General features: G+C 36.0%; 1 protein-coding gene and 1 pseudogene across 1 annotated transcript; one reads left to right on the top strand and one right to left on the bottom strand.

Annotated features, from left to right (window-relative positions):
* The first annotated feature begins 5,258 nt into the window (after positions 1 to 5,258).
* Positions 5,259 to 8,867, top strand: LOC148844604 (uncharacterized). Its single transcript, XM_088953301.1, has 4 exons — positions 5,259 to 5,388; positions 5,964 to 5,979; positions 8,096 to 8,271; positions 8,416 to 8,867. Exons 1-4 carry the CDS (start codon positions 5,319 to 5,321, stop codon positions 8,652 to 8,654), a joined length of 501 nt encoding a protein of 166 aa, XP_088809427.1. The 5' UTR covers positions 5,259 to 5,318; the 3' UTR covers positions 8,655 to 8,867.
* A 4,154-nt stretch (positions 8,868 to 13,021) lies between these two features.
* LOC148844603 (dirigent protein 19 pseudogene) lies at positions 13,022 to 13,967 on the bottom strand (annotated as a pseudogene).
* Between the last annotated feature and the right edge of the window lie 52 nt (positions 13,968 to 14,019).

Raw genomic sequence — 14,019 nt, 5'->3', positions numbered from 1 at the left:
GGAAAGGGGGAGGGAGGAGAGTACAAGTTGAGAGAGGTCTTCTCATAACACATGTTTTCTACCGTAACTGATCCATCTCCGAATCACTTCCACTCTTGTCACTTTGTTACTGCGCTATTTTCTTCTCTTGACAGTAGGTGTTATTGGGTGAGATGGGAAACATGCTCTTCTCTGATTATAGAGTTTAGGATTCTTGTCATTTGGAACCAAATATGTTCCTATAAATGTGGTTCAGGCTTTGATGAACTAGCATTTTTTCCTTTTTATTGTTTTATTTTGAAATTTTGAAGAAGAATAAAAGATAAAACAGTATTTTTTGTCTTTCTTTTAACGGAAGCTAACGGTAAAGGAAGTATTAGTCAATTGTCAGAAACAATAAGGATAACGATAGTCAATTTTCAAACAGTAAAGATACACTTAATCACTTAGCTAAACTATAAGGGTATTTTAAGAAATATACTCTTTTAATTTATAGGAATAATTTGTGTCTGCTTTCCATTTAAATGCAGCAGAATCAAATTGTTATAATGTTTCTGTTCATTCTGACTTTTGGACCAGTTATAGGTGGCTAAGTTGTAGGGGATCAGATACATATTTAAGGGAATTGGCATCAATGGATGTAGAGCTCGGAATTGAGGCTGGAAAACCCAGTGCAAAGCTGCTGGGTTTCTTTTTTTTTTTTTTGTGATGTAGAGCTTGATTTATTCATTCCTTTTGGGTTCTCTCATCCTGTTCGGAGAAGCCATTAATTTGTAGAGACAATAAGGATACTAAAGTGTATCCTTTGATTATTTTAATGTCATTTTAACAAATAAATTGGTTTAAAAATAAACAGAAAATATATTACTTTCTCATTATTGCTAGTAAACTTCTCCTTCCATGGTAGATGCATTTATTTTCAACAATATCAGGATTGATTCCAATTTGCACTGACACCCAAATTGCACTTGCAAATGCATATTTGAAGAATACCTTCTCTGCTGATCGCATAAAACATATATTTGATGATCTTCTTATGATAATTTGAGTCTAATTTTTTGTTAATACTCCTTCCTAAAAGGCCTTCCATAGTTATTTAACTGAAATCACGAAGTGGCTCAATTAGTAAGTTTTTTGACTGGTTGTAGGGAGGTTATGGGCATGGGGATGGGCTAGAATTTGGATTAGCTGAACACACTTTAGCAGGCTGTGGAAAGACTCCAAAATAGTGACAAAATACATGAGACGGAGAATGAACAGACTGAATAGAGTTCTTTCCCCACTTCAATGGGTTTTCCGGCCTGAGGCATTTCTTGCTAGACCCATGACCCATCTCTATCCAAACCCATTACCCATATTTTCCAGGTTTGGACCTTCTAAAAACTCCAAATTAATATTAAACTGGATTTCAAGTATGATTTGGTCAAGACAAATCCGAATTCAATTCAAGTAAATAACAGATTCTAAGTGTCAAGTGAGGTTTAAAAACAGTCATAAATTGAACAACATTTCAGCCATCCGATGATAAAATTTAAATGAAACGTTAATGACAAAAGTTGTTTATTAATCACTAATCCAAAATTGTTTGAAGCCATTCAAAAACTAAGTGCCCTAATGGACTTTGGAACTTCATGTTTGAAGAAGAAATGCTGTCATGCTAAGGACTCAACTGTCAAGAAACAAACAAGAAAATTTTATTTTATATTGTCACATTACTTGGAAAATGAAATTTTAAATTGTAGAAAAAACAATTACACTTGTAAAGATTATTAAGTCTTATCAAAACATCAATCATCATCACTTAATTACACTTGCTTTGTTGTTTCTCATAATTCTAAAACAAAGAAACAAATATTAGTATGTAACCCAAAATATTATATAAGTTATAAATAATATTATGAAATAAAGTTTATTCGCAAGATAACAAATATTACCTAATGCAAAATTTTCATCTTTTTTCACTTCATCCATAGTTTCTTGAACATTAATTGGGATTGGTTGGGACCATAACCAATCTTGGCTACATATAAGAGCTTCCACCATTTTTGGAGATAGTGAACTCCTAAATGGATCAAGTAAACTCCCACTTGTACTGAATGCTAATTCAGAAACAACTGTAGAAATTGGAATGGCTAAGACATCTCTTACTATTTGAGAAAAATTATGATACTTCTGAGAATTCATTTTTCACTAAATCAAAATGTCAATTGAATCATTTGGCTTTTCACAACTCTCTAACAAATACATTGCAATATCAGATTTACTTTCTATACTTTATTCACTTTTTAAGTGCTTTGCAAATTGAGATGCTAAGAATTTCCATGTATCCTCTTCATTATCATCAAAATCCATCTCCTTAGAAGCTTTACTTGAACTTGATGTTTCATGTCCAACATTAAAATTTGAATTGCATTCGTGATCATGACAATGGTAATATAAATGATTAAGTGTTGCCTATGCTCTCTCTCTCATCTCTCTAACCCTCAAACTATCATATATTTGACTAAAACAAAATTTCACATATTTTAATTTTTAACAATGATACAAAACAATGGCAATATATGACAAGAAATTCAGATTTTCAAGGTTCACCCAATATTTATCAAAATTTCGTTTCATGTGCTCTGCCATAGAATTCAAGAGACTGTATGCACTTCTAGACAAACAAATCAAACTAGTTTACAATGCCACGAGTTCATAAAAAAATGCATTCGAAGTAACATATAGAGATCCCGAAAACCATAATGTTACATCATAGAAAACCTTTAGAAACTTCACAAAACATCTGGCATTATCCCAATCATCATAATTAGGAGGCCCAACATGCTTATTCCCTCTCCATTTTCCTCTCTTATTCCCACCTCCACTCTCCTCATTTTCATCATCATCACCGCTTTCTAAGTATAAGAGATATCTTGGGTCATTATTGCCTAATTGGTCAAAAGCTTTTTCAAAATTTTCAGCAACTTCCAACATCAAATAGATAGAATTCCACCTAGTCTCAACATTAAAGCATACAAGATTCTTGTTTTCTATTTTCTCATTCTCAACACACATTTTGAAAGTTTGAAACCTACATGGAGATGATCTCACATATCTTATTGCATTTTGGATTTTGATAATAGACTCATGTAAGTCTTTCAATCAGTTTTTTACTATCAAATTCACAATATGAGTAGAACATCTTAAATGCATGAATTCATGTTCTAAGATGGTGCCTTTCCAATCCCCTAGTTATTCTTTTTAAATATCTAATTGCACCATTATTAGAACTTGCATTATCAACAGTAATTGTAAAAATTTCATCAATGCTCCATTCTAGCAAAAAATCATCAATAGTCTTATCAATTGTTTTCTCCCTTGTGATTAGGAACTTGACAAAAGTTTAAATTTTTTTTATTAAAGTTCTATTCACTATAAATCCAATATGTAGTCAAGCGCATATAATTTAAATTTTGGATTGATGACCAAGAATTAGTGGTAAGACATATATGTTGATTTTTCATCACTTTTTCTAGTTTCATATTCTCCTTAAGAAAATTTTTTATGTAATCTCTAGAAATTGTGATACAGAATGGGACTATAAACTTAGGTTGCAAAGTTCGAGAGTAGTTCTTAAATCCTTCCCCCTCTACAATTCTAAAAGGCAATTCATCCATTATAACCATTTTAGCAAGCCCATTTCTAGCTTCCTCAACACTAAAGGTCACTGCTTTTAACTTACCAGTAGTGAGACCATCTTCTCATCCTTCATTTTTAGGCTTAAAAGACAATGCCTTCTACCTTTTATCAACCTTATAGGGATATTTCATGCATTGCTGTTGCAAATGACTCCACATGTTACTAGTGCCATGGTTTTTTTGTGTCACATGCATAATCTTTGCCACAATAGTTACATGCAACCCTAGATTCATTATTATCCTCCATTTTAGTGAAATGATCCCAAATTTCTGATTTTAATTTAGAACATTGCCTTTTGTTTTGCTTAGTGGGATGTGTCATAGTAATTTTACGAGGAGAAGGGGGATTTTTTACCGGATTTGCAGCCTCAAAATGTTATTGCTTTGAGCCCATTGCTAGGGCTGTTCACGGGTCGGGTTGGGTCGGTTTACTGCGGTTTTTCCAACCGACCCGACCTGGTCGGGTTACCTGACATAGAAACCGAAACCGACCCAGTGTTAAGCAAAACCGACCTGGTCGATTTAAGTCAGGTTGGGTCGGTTTCGGTCGGTTTTGGTTCTAAGTTCATTCCTGTGATAAAATCTTGCTAATTTTAAAACCAGTCATAAATTGAACATCATTTCAGCCATCTCCTATGAGAAAATTTAAATGAAAAGTTAATCACAAAAGTTGTTCATTAATCACTATTCACTAATCTAAAATTTCTTGCAACTATTCAAAAACTAGGTGGCCTAATGGGCTTTGGAACTTCATGTTTGAACTAGGAACTAAGTTGGTTCGATTCGGGTCGGTTTAGGAATTTGCACAACACGAAACCGACTCATGCTAATGAAAACCCAACCGACTCGGGTTGGGTCGATTTTTGGTTGGTTGTTTTGGTCGGGTTGGGCCTTCTTATGAACAACCCTACCCATTGCTATGGGATCTTCAACTTCATCAACTCCATGCACATTTTCACTTCTTTTAGGATCCATTTGAAAACAAAATACCATTATAAATTTATAATGATTATTGAGTTTCTCAAGATTAACATCCCTAATGTAACAAATTAAGAAAAAAACAACTAATTGGTTTTAATAAAAAATATATATGTTATTTTTTTATTTAACATTAATAAAACTGAAATATATAAAATAATAAAAATATGCTTTGGAATATATATTTTTGAAAATATATATTTTGATATTATATATATATATATATTGAAATATCTGATATTATACATATATATATTTCGGATATATATTTAAAGAAATATATATTTCAGCTTTATTTCGAAAATATACATATTATATATAAAATTTTAGGATATATTTTTTGGAATATATTTAAAACTGAAATATATAAAAATATGTTTCAGAAATATGAAATTACAGTCCCCTCCTATTTTACCGGTAGCCCTCCTCCTGTAAAGTACATATTGTTCGTAAATTTTACATCGATTCACGGTCAAGATTCATCCCACATATACGGTAGAGCTAAAATTTTTACGGGTGAACTGAATTGTGGAATTGACGGTATAGGCTAAAAGGACAAAATGCCCCTAAACGGCGTTTATTACGATGTGGTCACCGGTCGCCACTATAGCGCGAAATGGTCATCGGTTCAAACGATTGTGTTATCCCTACAGCAACGAAAGACAGTCAAGGGTTTTGAAAATGAGTTCGACTATAATGCTAGATAGACAAAAAATTTATCACCCGGTTGTAATTGCTCAAAGCCTCTCTGGTATGATATTTTCAGGCATCATAAATTTTCGTTTTGAAAATGGTTCGACTATGGTGATGGAAAGAATGATCAGAATGATCCATTCCGATATCTGGTTTGATTGGGCGGAATCGGAATCCGATTCCCATTCAAAGCGGACTGGCAATCCCCCATTTGAGGGAATGGCCATTCCCGATCCATCCCCCAGGAATCGGATTCCCATTCCAGCCGGTTAAAACAATAAAAAGAAAAATGACGAAAAAACCCCCTCAAACCCCTGATTGAAGTTTCCAACCTCATTCTCCTCTCTCTCGTCACTTCCTCCTTCAAACCTTCTGCAGGTCGGTGGTTGAACTCCGAAGATCCGACCTGTATTACTCTAGCCAGGTCATCATGGATCTCTCTCTCCTTTCCTCTTTTTCTTCTTCTTCAAAATCCACCGCCCATGCTCTGCTTCCTTGCCTCCTCCTCCTCCTTTTTCCTTTTTTTTTTTTTCACTAACTAAAATATGGTTTTATGTTTTGCAAATCTGCTCCTACTCTATTTGGGATCGATCTACTTCTTCACTGCTACTATTAACTCGTTTTTCACACCAGTCAATCTAGGCAATCGGTGAGTATAGCTCATAATTGATAATCTATTGATTAATTTGTTGTTTTGATTAAATCGATATGTGATAGTTGTGAGCAGAGTTTTCAACTCTGTGATAGTTGAAAGTTTGTGATGGTCTTGGCTTGAGGAAGGAGAGTGGGCTGTGAGCATTGAAAGCTCTTCAACAACCCACCGGCAGAACAGATAAATATGATTTGAATTCTAGGGTTCTACCATCTATCAATTAAAATTTAAAAACAGCAATCAATATTAATAACAGTAACAAATAGATCAGAAAAACAGAATGCTTTCATCCCTTTCTGTGGGTTTTTCCATTTTTGGATGGGAATACCGAATGCATAAAAAAGCCTAGAAATGAATTTCCTTCTTGACTTCTGCTAAATAACTCATCTACCCTTTTTTTATTCAACCGTTGACAGATCTAACCCTAATAGTGCTTGTACTTTGTACTGCCATCTAAATTAAGTTATTGCTTTTTTATTGAAATTAATTAAGTGCACAAAACCTCAATCAACCCATTTCATAGAGGTGATAAATTAGAAAATGGTTGGTCATAGTCCCGACTTGTGTGAACACAAGGTTACCAGGTTATCAAGTTAGGGAATGAGAGAATTTGAATGCAACTTTTCTTCCTTTTATTATGGATTTTGATTCAATTACGGGCCCCCATTTTTTTGGGTAAATAATCATAGGCTCCTTTGATACATGAGAGAGATATTTAGGTTGAAGATTGGAATCCACTTAGGTGGTGTTTGTTCCATTGCCGTTTACAAAGGTCTAGCGTTCTCTCAGAACCAAGGTTTTTAAAACCGAACTAGACAATGAACCGGTTAGGGGTCCGGTTCCCGGGTCAAAGGTCTAGTGTTTTCTCAAAACCAAGGCTAAAGACTAGAGCAATATTTCTGTATATCATTCTGGCCCCATTTTGTGGAGATTTGGTATAGCCAAGGTCATGTCCTTAGTTTGGAGGATTTAGGCTATCCTTTGGTACTGGTTAAGTGGGTTGGTGACTGAAGGGGATTTCAGTGTGGTAGTCAATTGGCCAAGGGAGGCTTCAAAGACCTATGCCTCTTCCAGATTGAACAACTTGATTAACTTGCTACCTATTGGTTCATCCATTGTCCAACAAAGCTGGCCAAATCAGGTTTTGGTAAAAAGGAATTATAATGGCAGGTACACATTTTGGATAGTGGGTTTGTATCATATTTCAATTACTGGAGTAGAGATCTAACAGGAAAGCTGTCCAGTTCCTGATTTTCTAGGTTAAGGATTCGGTTTAACAATAATGGCCATGAAAACTGTTCCAAACTGGGAACTAGGACCTTGTGAAGTTTTCTGGTTCGAGCATCTGGTCCAGTATATTTTTTTAAACAGAATGGAGGTGAAGGAAGATACTGACTCGATATAGTTGGGATAAGGCTTAGAGATGATGGTCTTTGTAATTATCATTTGGTTCTATCTTTTTCTGCACATTGTTTATTGATTCTTTCAGTTTTGGATTTTGTTTGGTTTTGTCAAAATAAGTGCTGATAGATGGCTGACGCTACCTTTTAATCAAATTTATGGTTTTGTTAACGTTGTTTTTATAGCAATTTCTTTTTCCTTATATTTTTTCTTAAGGGAAATGTTATATTGTATGGCAAAAAGATGTCTACTCAAGAGGATGTACAAACATGCAAATTTGCTAAATATTACTTGGGCAAAGAGTTGCCAGTTTGCCACTATACAGAAGCTTTATTTGGCCACACTACCTGCAATCAAGAAGCCAAGTTCAGTTCACTAGGGTGAAGATCCACCTAGTTTGAATCTTCATGCCTTGTAGAATTTCTTGATCCCATTCAATAGCTAGGCCATCTGCAAAAACTGCATTATGAGCTCTATAACAAGTTTATTTTTTTATTTTTTTGTGGGTACTTGGCAATACAGGATCCCATAAGATGGATTGTCACTTCACTTTAGCTGTGCCTTTATCTCCCATGGCTCCACTGTGAGCTCAATACAACCATTTTTTACTAGCTTTTAACAATCGATTTTTTGCTCTAGTTTGACAACAGCATTTAAACAACTCTTATAGATACCCTCCTCTTTATATACAGCTGCTTGTTTTTGGTGCTAGGCAAGTTATACCATCCACCCTAAGGATTGTTCAGCCTTACCTCAAATATTCTCTTCTTGTGGGGTTATCATCTAGTTATGGACGAGTAATAGTGGTGATGGATAAAGATTTCTGCACAGACACTGCTGGAAACAAGTTTACGAGAAGTTCAAATTCGAGTTCTGTTGTACACTGTGGTGAGTCTCATTTTTTGTTTTCCATATAAGACTATATCAATTTCTTATGGAAATACGAAATTGACTAAAAGTTCATTTTATTACAAATAAAGAAGTAAAAAGCTTTGTTGTATGAAATGTTAAGATGCTTTTATCTCCCTCTAGGATCATTATCGAATGCTGATACTGGTTATTCGGGTCTCAGGAGGGGTGGAGTGGATACGAACCTACCTCCAGCATTTTCTTGCACAAAGTGGTTTTTCGCAGACTTGCACAATGGGGTGGAGTGGATACCGAATGCTAATCCAAGCTACCACATTTTTCCACTCACGTTATTCTTTTGGTATATTGCTTCTCTAGATAGAAGAAATGTATTTATGAACTTGAACTCATATCCCAGATAGAACTATAGAAGATGTTTTTTCTTTTCATTTTTTATGGAGAATTATATTTTTTTGTGATTTTTGTTTGTTTATGTGTTTTTCTTTTTTCTATTTCATATTTTCTCCATATATGCACTTGGTAGCAGGTTGTTATTGTGTGTATATGTTGAAAATATATAATTAGTGGATGTTTTGAGATTCTTTTAACAGTGGCAGAATTGGAAACTTTAGTTATTCTGATTCCAGTTTCTAGTTGAACCAAACAGCAGGAATCGGAATCCGGTTCCGATTTCTGGCTGAACCAAACAGATGCCAGGAATAGGTGATTCCCATTCCGATTCCTGTGAATTCCGATTCAAGTCCTGTCCGCAAACCAAACGCATCCTTAGGTTTTTTTGCCCAAACATAGCCCATAGTTAAAAAACTCAGGTTGATGGGTAGGATCAAACTTGGGTAGGGCCCACCCAAGTTGTAGCCCTTCCTAACAACATTAGAGGACTTCTCCATTGCTTACTCCCAACTACTAATTCCATTTTAAAATCCAAATATCAAAAGGCAATGATTTCTGTTTTAGACCTGCCCTATGAACAATGTCATAGCAAAAGTGAACTCTTTTAATGATCCTTAGCTCGAACATCATCTCCTGGAAAAGCTAGCCAGCTGGCCATTGCAATGCAACAAAGTTGTCATATTGCTTAGTAGCTCTGGGCTGTGGTCTTGTGGAACATTGATTTCATAACCTCTTTATTTCATAACGATACTGTAACAACTATTGGAGGGACCAAGACTACATCCTCTATATTCTGCAAGAAACTGATTAATTGGTTTGAAAGTAAGCATGATACAAAGGGATGTACTACAGTGGCCCCACCAAGGAGTCATTTCATCTGATTCAAGGTGAGGTCATAGCAATAAATCAAAAGCTTTGATCTAGTTGTTGCAAATGTGTGGGTTGCATTGAAAATGTCCACTTCCCACCCGTTCATTATAGCACAGGACTAGGACACTGTCATTGCAAATGTGTGGGTTGCATTGAAAATTTCCACTTCCCACCCGTTCATTATAGAGATTTTGTGTTGGACCTTCGGTGCTATTCCGGTGTGTGCTGAATTGGCAAATAGAACTCCCCTTGGCAAATAGAACTCCCCAAATGGAGGCGACATGTAAGTTGTGTAAGGAAGCAACTTAGAGGCTGTTTGGTATCGTTGTTGTATCCTGGAGCAACAGTGTCACATTGGAAAAAATGGTGCTCCAGAAAATGGGCGTTTATTTGGAATTGTTATTCCATAAAAAACGGTGTTTTAAACCATACCTCAGAAATTGGGAAGCCATGGCTTGGATTAACGTCAAATTTGGCATTTCTTGGAGTTGCAGCTCATTGCTACCAATAAGATAGTGATGTGGCACTGAATAATGGGTACCAGTGCTGAAAACATTTCTGGAGCATTGATACCAAGCAGAAAAAGTTGTTGTTGCTCCAGGAAACGTCTTACATTGCAACAATGATTCCAAACAAAAATAAAGGCATAAATTTCTGAGAAAATGGTGCTTCCAACCATACATCTGTGCCAAACATATCCTTAAACTGCTGATCATTGATTTTCACTACCCTAACACAATCCCCATTTGGTTCTCTTTCACGAGTCTTCCTCTGGGAACTGATCAGCCCCATGACTTAAGATTTTAATTGATGGAATAATCCCATTTATCAGTTTAATGATAATAACTATTGCCAAGGAAATTATAGACTTTCTGTTATTATTGGAAATGTGACATAATATATAATAGAAAGAGAAAAAAAGGGGAGGTGAGGAAAAAAGGTAAGGTGTATGAATAAAATGCTTCTTTCTTCCATCCCTCAGTTTTGATGTCTATTAAAGCCCAAATTTCTGATTTCTGACCTTGCTAAGTACTTGATCAGAGATTGAGAACCGCCTACAGCTCTGGGGTGAATTTACAAAGGGGTGCTGCTATTGGATGAACTAAAATTGTTTGAAAATTAAAACCGATGATGGGTTTGAGCTCTTGAGAAGGCTTCCCTTGGTACAGTAATTAGGGTTGGGATCATGGTGACTGCTTTGCTGTTTGTAGAGCCATGATGATAAATTGTTCATCTTTGGAATAAACTGAAGCCATGGCCACTGTTGAAGGTTTGGAGCTGGCAAAGAGCATGTTTATGGACCACATCCAGCTAGAAAGTAATGCCAAGGTGATAGTCCAATCTTTGAACTTAGACATGGATCCACCATGGAAGGTTCATGATGTGGTTTTAGATTGCAAGAACCTTGCTTTCTTCTCATCTCTTGTGCTTTCGCATACATCTCGCACATGCAATAGAGTCGCCCATGGGCTTGCTCATGAGGGCATAATGTTTCACAGACCTGGTCTTTTACCCCTGATTTTATCAGATATACCATCATGGATGAGATGTAATTCCTTGCTGATTGATGAATAGATTGTGACTGTTTTATTTAGGTTTAAAAGAAAAAAAAAATAAACATCTACTTATAACAAATCCTGTGCATTGCATGGGGAACTCAGATTTTTTAATTAACTTTCTCCACTAGCATCCTACTCATAATGTACTGCTGCACGTATCACAATATAAGATGGTGATGTGTGGTTACAATCAAGGTGAATAGAATGTGGGTAGAGAGTAGTGAGCAGAAAATCACTTTACTTGTACGGGTGAAGCCATGGAAAAATGGAACGTGTGGATAGGGGTGGCAATGAGCCGAGCTTGAGTTCAATTCACAGGTTTGATTAAGAAATGAAACAAGTTCAAGCCTAATAGAGCTTGGCTCGTGAGGCATGCGAGTTGGCTCAAATATATATATAATAAAAATATTATAATTCTTAATTTTTTAAATATCAAATAAAAATATTTATATATATTTATTTTATAAAATATTTTTTTCTCAAAATTAAACTCGAATCGAATTGAGCTCCAGCTCGAACCTTATAAAACAATCTTGAGCTGAACTCAAACGTTGTATTATTTGGCTCGGCTCGTCTCTAATCCACCCCTACTTACAGAAGCGTATGATTAATATATATATAATTTTTTTCTGAAAGCCCTTAGTTTAATAAATGCATAACTGATTGTGATTGAAAAAGACCTTAAAAGGTCTTGACATTTATTGGCAAAACAAAAATTCTTGACATTTCACCAACTAATAAAACAAAAAAGTACAAAAGAAAACGGGGACCATTGTTGCTATCACCACAAAAGCTCGGGTATCTACAATTGATGACATTAATGGTACAATTGAAACAGTGACAAAGTGGGAATTCTAAGGGTAGTAAATCATAGATATTAATAAATAAAATAAAAAATAATACAAATTTTTCTTTTAAGATTTAGTTAGGAAAGAATAAAAATGCAAATATATACAGCATAAATACATACAAAATAATACAAAATATAAGGTTTTACACTACATATTTGCATTGTATTCCAAACTCAGCCTAAATCTCAGTTTGAAAGGAATATAAATACAAATTTGTAGAGTATAAAACCTTGTATTTTATATTATTTTATATATATTTATATTGTACATATTTGTACTTGTACTCTTTTCAAACTGAGTGAATAATTGAAAGCAATCAAGGGCAAACAAGGCATCGTGATGATTCACGATCAACCTGGACAAACGGCCCAGTTCAAGGATGGTGTGGCCAGGACGATACAATAAGAGATCAGGAGAGAGTTGAAAGTTGATCTTGGTACTTGGTAGAGGATTGACCTGATGCGGTAGATTAATTTGTGTCCGTCACCAAAGATTAATCAGTGGTTTTTCCTCTATAACATTTGGATTGGGTTGGGCGCGGAGCCAGCTATTGCCTGTCATAACGCTGGTTGAGTTTGGTTCATTGATCATTGTGAATGTCTTTGAGCCCTTATTTATTTATTAGGGGCTGCAAATTTGATTTCTAAGGAGGATTGCAGTCCAAAAATCCCTATTTATTATTGTGTAAAGATTGATCCTTTGGCCCGGATTCAAGTTGTCTGGGAACATACCCATACTCTAACATAGTTTTTTAGTGATTCCTGGAAGGTGGAAGCAGGTGGAAGCAGCTTTGTGATGTATTTCTCCATACATGTTAGGTACAGGATGTCTCCTTTCACGGTTCAACCATTCCATCTTCCCCAGCCACGACACTAGACTGGAGACTGGAAAGAAGAAAAAAAAACGACACTCTTTAGCAAGAATTATTTCCAACTACAGAAACTTTAGCATATCATCTTAATTTCCATTCATGAGGTTAGCAAATTAAATTTACAGTTAAGCTTCTTCCCTAAGTACTTAACAAAATGCTGGCTCCTTTAACGATTTCTTAGATTAATAAATTTGGGTAGAAGAAAAACAAAGTCACAGAGATAAGTATGGGCAAATTGCAATATATATGTTGATCAGTTTAAAAAACCATGAACCAGGCAGCCATGATTAGAATCTCCACACCAATGAATTACAAGCTGGCTGAGCAGACAACATGCAGAACAACTCAGAGAAAGAAAATAAAGTGTTGAGGAAGACAAGACACATCAATAATGGAAGACAGAGATATTATACTCAACAATAGCATCTCCCGTCTTAAGGTCTACGGTATGAGTACTGGCCTGAGCATAGCCCCTGGCAAATCGGAAAAGCCCACTTCCTCCGATTACCGGCATCTCTCTCACCTTGGTGAACACGTGGTTCCTCCCCAGAATGGTTATTGTGCTCCCGTTATACTTTCCTTCCATGAAAGCAAAATTCATGGCCATTAACAAGCCCAGATCACTTTGTGACGAAGAGGTGTAGAAGCCTTCAGCTCGTCCAACAAGCTTCGAGCTCAGCTCTGGTCCTTCTGTCAAAGGATCATCGATCACCCTCACAATTCCAAACTGAGTAGGCGATGTGTCCGTGCTAGGCGCTGCCGCAACTCTGATAGATGAAGGATTACTGCCGCTAACTATGTCATGCCAGTAGAGGCGGAAGTGGCTTAGCTTCTGCTCCTTGAGTCCAATTGCCGCCGGACTTATGACCCTAGAGAATCCATGAGGTTTTCCTTCGGCATCGGCCTCTATATTAGACAAGATGAAGAGGAGAACAATGAATGAGAGTGCCGACTTAATCAGCAGACTTTCAGCCATGGCTACCAAAAGGGTCTCAGACTCTAGAGTACCGGGGCCAAGCAACAATACTGGAGTGGATGGAGTTCTCCCCCCGCCCCCCTCTCTCTAATGGTGGTTGTATCAGATCGCACGGATCACAAAGACTTTTGATAAGAGGGTTGGTCAGTAAAAACCATGAAGGCATGGCGGTTCTAGAAAAATGCTAATGCTTCTCTGAGAAGCGATTATAGGCTTATAGCTTAAAGCATGGTTTTCAAAATAGTTTTG

Source organism: Nelumbo lutea, chromosome 7 (genome assembly GCF_056320005.1).
Source record: "Nelumbo lutea isolate HS-2025 chromosome 7, American lotus-T2T, whole genome shotgun sequence".
In the NCBI taxonomy this organism is placed as follows: domain Eukaryota; kingdom Viridiplantae; phylum Streptophyta; class Magnoliopsida; order Proteales; family Nelumbonaceae; genus Nelumbo; species Nelumbo lutea.
This window is presented reverse-complemented; position numbering and strand designations above follow the sequence as displayed.

Bases quoted from the DNA above. Each gene is read 5' to 3' on its own strand.
- LOC148844604 (XM_088953301.1), top strand. From the start codon at position 5,319: ATGAGTTCGACTATAATGCTAGATAGACAAAAAATTTATCACCCGGTT. The intron at 8,272-8,415 runs GTGAGTCTCATT...ATCTCCCTCTAG, and splicing joins GAGTTCTGTTGTACACTGTG to GATCATTATCGAATGCTGAT.